Genomic DNA, 8,803 nt, shown 5'->3' on the forward strand with positions numbered 1-8,803 from the left:
CAGCTCTTCAGCTCAAGGCTAGCACTCTACCACTTGAGCCACAGCGCCACTTCCAGCTTTTTTCTTTTTGCTTATGTGATGCTGAGGAATCGAACTCAGGGCCTCATGCATGCAAGGCAAGCGCTCTACCACTGAGCCACTTCCTAGCCTAGGCTAATATTTTTTAAATGTTATTTTACAGCTGGCACCAAAGGCTTATCCTGTCATCCGAGCTACTACATCCTAGTCATACTCAGGCTAAGTCTGACGATCACACTTCAAAGCCAGCCTAGGCAGGAAAGTCTGTGAGACTCTTTAACCACCAAAAAAAAAAAAAAAAAAGCCCAGAAAAGTGTAGAGTGATAGTCTTGAATGAAAAAGCTCAGGGAAAGCACCCAGGTCTTGAGTTCAAGTTCCAGGACTGGTATAAAAAAAAAGGTAAATTTCAGGCATTTTGTATTTTATTTTTATCACATTAGGTAATTTTTTTTCTTTTTTTCCTTTTGGGTCTGGTCGTGGGGTCTGAACTCTGGGCCTGGGCGCTGTCCCTCAGCTTTTCAGCTCAAGGCTAGCGCTCTACCACTTTAGCCACAGCATCACTTCTGGCCTTTTCTGGGTAGTTTATTGGAGATAAGAGTCTCACAGACTTTTCTGCCCAGGCTGGCTTCTGTGATCCTCAGATCTCAGCCTCTGAGTAGCTAGGATTACAGCATGAGCCACTAGTGCCTGGCTCATTTCATATTTCTAAAAATGAATTGTTACCTTTTTCTGAAAGAAAAATTTATCCATAGGATTATGCAGTCTACTGGCTTGGGTTCCATTTTGACATCTATCTCTAAATGAACTTCCTTTCTCACAGAGCTCATTTAGTTCCTTATAGTTTTTCCTTGGTTTCAAGAGATTAGGCTAATACTCCAGTAAGGCATACTTTCACCTCACATATTCTTTTTTTTAAAATTTTATTGTAAAGATTATGTTCAGAGGGGTTATAGGTAAGTAATGAGTACATTTCTTTTTCAACAGTGTTACTCCCTCCCCCAACACAACCTCACATATTCTTCTTTCTCTTTTTAGACTGAAGGCATTTTAACCATGCAAATCAGTGAAGTTAAAAATTCACTTCAACTTAGCCCTTAATACTGCCTCCAGTAGCAATTTCAATAGTAGTTTCAGATCTCACAGTCTCTCCTTAAGCCTCAATCCTTAATCTCAAGGGAAGACCTTGACTGCCACCTCCATCTTTTATTGTTTTTGTTTTTTTGGTCAGTCGTGGTGTTTAAACTCCGGGCCTCAGAACTGTCCCTTCAGCTCTTCAGCTCAAGGCTAATGCTCTACCACTTGAGCCACAGTGCCACTTCTGGCTTTTTCTGTTTATGTGATGCTGAGGAATCGAACCCAGGGCCTCATACATACAAGGCAAGCACTCTACTACCCCAGCCTCTGCCACCTCTGTCTTAAGAAAGGCCAATTTGAGTTTGCTATGGAAGATCTTTTAACATATATGTTTAGCTTCATAACTGCTGAATATCTTTTCTTTTTGTACCTTCTCACAAACTAATTTCTCCAAATGGTCACAGAACCCTGTCTTTTTTCAACAGTGACTTCATTTACTAAGTTCTTTCTTGCTTTTTTCAAATCCATGATCCTCCTATCTCAGTCTCCCAAATAGCCATGTCTAGATGAACATAGTGTCAGGTAGGCTCCCTACAGTTTCAGGTTTTTTTTTTCTGTTTTTCATTTTGGTTTTTTGGTCTCAGTTCTGGGGCTTCAAATCAGGGTCTGGGTACTGTCCCTAAAGCTTTTTTTGCTCAAGGCTAGCAGTGGACCACTTGATCTCAGTCTTCAAAGTAGCTAGGATTATAGGTATGAGCCACTGGGACCCGATACCCAAACAGAATTTTCAAAGTAACAATTACTGTGGACATTAAGGAGTGCTACATTACAAAACACAAAGCTGTTTCTACAAATTGAAATCATCAAACTGAAATAATTTTTTTGTATATAACACTGCAAGGATTTTTTTTCTTGTCAGTTGTGGGGCTTGGGTGCTGTCCCTCAGCTCTTCAGCTCAAGGCGAGCACTCTACCGCTTGCGTCACAGTGCCACTTCCGGTTTTCTAGTGGTTTATTGGAGATAAGAGTCTTACAGATTTTTCTGCCGGGACTGGCTTTGAACCACGATCCTCAGATCTCAGCCTCCTGAGTAGCTAGGATTACAGGCATGAGCCACCGGTGCCCGGCCACTGCAAGGTTTTTTTGGTTGCTATTGTTTTGTTTTTTGTCAGTCCTGGGGTTTGAACTCAGGACCTGGGCACTGTGCTCAAGGCTAGCACTCTACCACTTGAGCAACAGTGCACTTTCAGCTTTTTTTTTTTTTTTTTTGTCAGTTATGAGGCTTGAACTCTGGGCCTGAGTGCTTGTCCCTCAGCTCTTCAGCACAAGGCGAGCACTCTACCACTTGAGCTACAGTGCCACTTCCAGTTTTCTGAGTGTTTATTGGAGATAAAACTTTCCTGCCCAGGCTGGCTTTGAATCATGATCCTCAGATCTCAGCCTCCTGAGTAGTTAGGATTACAGGCGTCAGCCACCAGCACTGGCTTTCAGCTTTTTTTGTTTGTGTGGTACTGAGGAATTGAACCCAGGGCTTCATGCATGGTAGGTAAGCACTCTACCACTAAGCCACATTCCCAGACCCACTGCAATGTTTTTTAACCTAAGGGGGAATGTATGTATGTATGTATTTAAATTTATTTTTAGTAGTGGGGCTTGAACTCTGGGCCTGGGCACTATCTCCGAGCTCCTTTTGCTCAAGGCTAACACTCTACCATTTGAGCCAGTATGCCACTTCTGCCTTTTTCTGTGCTTAATTACAGATAAGAGTCTCATGGACTTTCTTGCCCAGGCTGGCTTCAAACCATGATCCTCAGATCTCAACCTCCTGAGTAGTTGGGATTCCAAGCATGAGCCACCAGCACCAGGTTCAAGAATATTTATTTGTTAAAGGGCAGTCTTTTAAATAAAATGTTACATGGTTGGATGGCAAAAGATAAATTTTCTATATAATGATTGAAATAAAAAACAAGCCAATTTTTAGCATCTCCATTTTTTTAGTTCAATAAGTCTAAAAGTCCACTTTAGACTAATATGAATTTATATTATAATTACAACTGATTATATGCATTAAGAAAAGTGCTACCAATTAAGCCACTGTACAAAAGTTTCAAAATAAATTGTAATTACATAGATAACAAAATATGCAAAAGTTATTAATATTGATGAAATAAATATCATATATGGAACACAGCAAATTAAGAAGCAGAAAGAGTGGGAAATATTATTATTAATTAACTAATTTATTTATTTATTTTGGTTGTGGTCATGGGGCCTGAACTCTGGGCCTGGGCGCTGTCCCTCAGCTCTTCAGCTCAAGGCTAGCGCTCTACCACTTGAGCCACAAGGCCACTCCCGGCTTTTTTTCTTTTTGCTTATGTGGTGCTGAGGAATCGAACCCAGGGCCTCATGCATGCAAGGCAAACGCTCTACCACTGAGCCACCTTCCCAGCCCTTATTTTGATTTTTAAGAAGTCTAAGTGGCATACTTCTGTCCCATTGTCCGAAATCAAATCGATAATTTACAAGGTGAAAACTGATCTACTCACCCTTCAGCATCAGGGTCTAAAATGACAGCCAGCTCTGTTAACACAAGGCCTGCTAAATAATGCTGCTGGCGGAAAGGCAAGGACAATTCAAACATATTTGCAGTCTTCTGGTCTTGTACATTTGTGGAAAATCCAGAACTCTGTTAGAGAATAAGTTACAACAGCTTACAATAGCTATGCAACAAAGCAGCCTACAGGCAGGGCATTACAACAAATGAAATGTGAGCATTATTAAAAGTAAAAGAAACATTACCTACTGTAGTTTATTTTATATTACCATTACAGGAAGTAAACTCTTACTTTTGGTATAGGAAACTAGGGTAAAATTATTATTGTCAATTTAATTATTTTTCATTGAAATTAATAAAAGTTTAGTTTCATTTTCTTCATTTGGGACACTTCCTTTCTTTTTCTCTTCTATTTTCTTACCATCTAACATTTCAACAGCATTCTTTAAGGGTAAAAGGTAGCTAAATCCAAATGTTATAATATGCAGTCATCTCAAATCACACACAAAAAATTATAGTCAAAGTTATTGGTTTCCAGATGTTGGTTAAATTATTTTTCAGAGAACCTACTCTCTGAAGTACTATCATTTTGTGGTCTAATCACTGGATTTTTTTTTATTTTTAAATTTTTTTCTGGGGCTTGAACTCAGTGTAAGCACTGTCTTAGATTTTATGCTCAAGGCTAGTGCTCTAGTACTTGAACCACAGCTCTTCTTCAACTTTTTGGTTGTTAATTGAAGATCAGCATCTCACAGACTCTCCTGATCAGGCTGGCTTTGGGCCACAATCCTCTAATTTCAGCTTCCTGAGTAGGTAGGATTACAGGTGTGCAACAGTAGTGTCTGGCTGGATTTCTTTTTTTAAAGTTTTTCTCTGCAAAACAGCATCCCCCCAGATAGTCATGTTTGGGACTACCCATATGGAATTCAAAGAGGAAAAATAGATCTCAACTTGTATGGAAAAACTATCTCACTAGTCAGTATTTAAATTTTTTCTGTTCCTCTCAAAAGAAGATGTTTCTGTTATCTATTTTTAAAATTATTATTATTATTGTTGTTGTTGGTTGTAGGGCCTGAACTCTGGGCCTGGCCACTGTCCCTCAGCTCTTCAGCTAAAGGCTAGCGTTCTAACACTTGAGCCACAGCACCATTTCCAGTTTTTTCTGCTTATGTAGTGCTGAGGAATTGAACCCAGGGCCTCATACATGTGAGGCAAGTGCTCTATCACTGAGCACTTTCCCAGCCCCTCTGTTATCTATTAAAATGTAAAAAGTACGTAGGTAGATGAGACAGTGAACAGTAGAAGAGATTCCATGAAAATTTCCTGGATGAAGGAGATTTTTCAGTGTGGAGTTAGATGTAAACAAGTATGTCCCATTAAAGCTCTAGAAACAGTATCTATAATTAATTTGTCTCGGTATAGCTACATCTTTGGTAAGATAAAGAAAGCAAAATACTAGTATAGTTTAGTTATAGGAAGTGAGTACTAGCCAGCTCGGAAATATTGGAAATAGGCTGATCCAGAAGATATCCTGCAAAGATAAAACAAAAAGGTATAGGTGTTCTCTGATGTTATCTAATCTTTCAAGTAAAGTTTACTCTTTTCTTTTGTCAACCATGTAAGAGATCTTAGCCTAGGAAATCCTATTTGGAATTAAAAACCTTAAAAACAGAATTAAGAAGTGCTTATCAGATGGGTGCTGGTGGCTCACACCTGTAATCCTAGCTACTAAGGAGGCTGAGATCTGAGGATCACAGTTCAAAGTCAAAGTCAGCCCAGGTAGGAAAGTCCATGAGACTTTTATCTCCAATAAACCACCAGAAAAACAGAAGTAGCACTGTGGTTTAAGTGGTAGAGCGCTAGCTTTGAGCTGAAGAGCTGAGGGACAGTGCCCAGGCCCAGAGTTCAAGCCCCATGACTGACCAAAAAAAAAAAAAGTGCTTATCATTTTATTTATGTGTCAGTCATGGGCTTGAACTGGGGACTTGAGTGTTGTTCCTCAGCACTTCTGCTCAAGGCCATCACTCTACTTCTTCTTTTTGGGTCCGGTCGTGGGGTCTGAACTCTGGGACTGGGTGCTGTCCCTCAGCTCTTCAGCTCAAGGCCAGAGCTCTACCACTTGAGCCACAGCGCCACTTCCGGCCTTTTTTTTTTTGCTTATGTGGTGCTGAGGAATCGAACCCAGGGCCTCATGCATGCAAGGCAAGCGCTCTACCACTGAGCCACCTTCTCAGCCCTCACTCTACTTCTTGAGCCATAGCACCATTTCCAATTTTCTGGTGGTAAATTAGAAATAAGAGCTTTATAGACTTTCTTGGCTGGGATAGCTTTCAACAATGATCCTCAGATCTCAGCCTCCCAATCCCTAGGGATTTCAGGCATGAGCCACTGGTGCCGGGCTAAAGTGTTTAAGATTTTAGACACTAAGAATTTATGAAAGTATGTTTAACAGAAATAATATATAGCACACATATTATTGCAGTAGAAGAGTAAAACTATTGCTTCTTTGCTACTAAACCTACAAAATTCTTTCATCTCAATCGATGAGAACAGATGTATATATTAATTATTAGAGTAACTCTTTTTCATATTTAGAGAATCTACTAGCTGTTTGAGTCAAGTGATTATTCCCCTTAAAACTGTAAATGTTCATCTACTTTGCTTCGGTTTACTGGACAAAAGAATTATACAGAGCTTGGCAGGCTGGCACTTTGACATCTTTCTCTGCTCAAATATACTGCATTCTCCCTTTCTTAGCTATCAATCCCTAATAATCATCATATAATCCAAATTTAGTCTTAGTGTCTGTTTCAAGAGAACTCAAATTGTGGAAACATTTAAATAATTGAGTATATTTGGGTGAATTCACTGACACATACATTTACTCTGTGAAAGGAGTAAAACACAGTAGCTAAGAATTTGGGCTTTAAAAAAAGCAGTGGGTCAGGCGGCTGGGAATGTGGCTCAGTGGTAGAGTGCTTGCCTAGCATCATCAAGCCCTGGGTTTAATTCCTCAGTACCACCACATAATCAGAAAAATCCGGAAGTGGCACTGAGGCTCAAGTATTAGAGCACTTGCCTTGAGCACAGAGAGGCTCAAGGACAGTGCCCCGGGCCTTAGTTCAAGCCCCAGGACCGGAAAAAACAAAAACAAAAAACAACAAAAAAAGCATTGGGTCAAATCTTAGGTTTGCTACTTAGTAATCTTTCTTTCTGTTGTTTTGATTGTACAGTGTGGATAACGACTGAACTTACCTTCTAGAGAGTTGTTCTAATGTCTAAATGAACTTATCAAGAACTTGGAGTTGAACTTATAACTATTTTTCAATAAACCTGAGTTATCACTTTTCCATTCACTGTTCAGAATCTTTAAAAATTCACATATTCATATACTTTACATACCTGAGATGTTGCAGAAGAAACAGAAGGTGATGGAGATGCAGGTGGAGTAAGCAAACTGCAGGGTAAATTCAGTGTAACATAGTGCTCATGGCTGCAAATTATTCGCAGAAAATCCAACCTCAAGGATACCAGAACGCTTGGATTTGGCAGTGAATAAAGCTTTGCAGATACCTTGCAAGTATTGCATAAATAAGAGAAGATATTAATTGAATATACTATTATTCTAATGCTGATATCAGAGTATAAGTAAAGAATTAAAGATTAATATTCAGTGGGTAGTTTTGGGATTTGAATTTAAATAACAGTATCCTTTTCCTAGAAAAATAAAATTGGAAACTCTACGATTTACTGTATAAATACATCGGACTAACATAAAGATGCATTTGTACATTTCCAGTATAGCATATTTTTATTTCTTAAAAATGCAATGGGGGGCTGGGAAGGTGGCTTAGTGGTAGAGTGCTTGCCTTACATGCATGAAGTCCTGGGTTTGATTCCTCAGCACCAAATAAGCAGAAAAAGCCGGAAGTGGCACTATGCCTCAGGTGGTAGAGCGCTAGCCTTGAGCTGAAGAGCTAAGGGACAGTGCACAGGCCCAGAGTTTAGGACCCATGACTGACCAAAAAAAATTGCAATGGGAAAAGTACACCACCAAAATTTTTCCTATCATTTCGTTTTGTTTTTTTCTTTTTTCTTTTTTTTTGGGTCCGGTTGTGGGGCCTGAACTCTGGGCCTGGGCACTGTCCCTCAGCTCTTCAGCTCAAGGCCAGAACTCTAGCACTTGAGCTACAGCGCCACTTCCGGCTTTTTTCTTTTTGCTTATGTGGTGCTGAGGAATCGAACTCAGGGCCTCAGGCATGCAAGGCAAGCACTCTACCACTGAGCCACCTTCCCAGCCCTCCTATCATTTCTTTGGGTCCAGTCGTGGGCCTGAACTCTGGGCCTGGGCACTGTCCCTCAGCTCTGTAGCTCAAGGCTAGCGCTCTACCACTTGAGTCATAACACCACTTCTGGCCTTTTCTGCTTATGTAGTGCTGAGGAATCGAACCCAGGGCCTCAGGCATGCAAGGCAAGCTCTCTACCACTGAGCCACCTCCCCAGCCCCACTCCTATCATTTCTTAAAAGAAATTATCCATCCTTTTCTTTTCTTTTTTTTATTTTTGCTTATGCAGTGCTGAGGAATTGAACCCAGGCATGCAAGGCAAGCGCTCTACCACTGAGCCACCTTCCCAGCCCCTCTCCATCCTTTTCTATAGCATATTATATTTGCCTGTATTTATAATTGTCCATTTTTTCCCAGCTACATCACATGCTACTTGACTGAGGAGACATACTATAAACTTTGATTTAAGATCTACAATGTTCTTAATGTAAACATCACTGTTTGGCAAGTATGGGATATCAATACTTCTAAAAACGACACAGGGCATGTTTTGGTAACAATAGGCCATAAATTTGTAGAGAAAAATATATTTACAGTGTATTTACACATGACTCTGAATAGTTAACTTATTAAGACAAACAATAAAGGCACCCAATAGAACAATATTTTACACTATCAAACAGAATTCTTGACCAGTTGTTTTCAAAAATGAAATCTGTAGACCAGCTGGGAAGAGTTCCTTAAGAAGTAATTCCTGGGGCTGGGAAGGTGGCTCAATGGTAGAGCGTGTGCCTTGCATGCCTGAGGCCCTGGGTTCGATTCCTCAGCACCACATAAGCAAAAAGAAAAAAGCCGGAAGTGGCGCTGTGGCT

The 8,803-nt window shown here is 40.2% G+C and overlaps 1 protein-coding gene across 1 annotated transcript in view; it reads right to left on the reverse strand.

Annotated features, from left to right (window-relative positions):
* Dock7 (dedicator of cytokinesis 7) overlaps positions 1-8,803 on the reverse strand; it is a 172,569-nt gene that overhangs the window by 63,304 nt on the left and 100,462 nt on the right. The window contains exons 26-27 of the mRNA XM_013020621.1: positions 7,048-7,218; positions 3,638-3,777 (exon numbers count right to left, since the gene is read on the reverse strand). Of these exons, the coding sequence (XP_012876075.1) occupies positions 3,638-3,777; positions 7,048-7,218 (311 nt within the window). The remainder of the gene's footprint in view (positions 1-3,637; positions 3,778-7,047; positions 7,219-8,803) is intronic.

This window comes from Dipodomys ordii, unplaced genomic scaffold (assembly GCF_000151885.1).
Source record: "Dipodomys ordii isolate 6190 unplaced genomic scaffold, Dord_2.0 Scaffold51, whole genome shotgun sequence".
In the NCBI taxonomy this organism is placed as follows: domain Eukaryota; kingdom Metazoa; phylum Chordata; class Mammalia; order Rodentia; family Heteromyidae; genus Dipodomys; species Dipodomys ordii.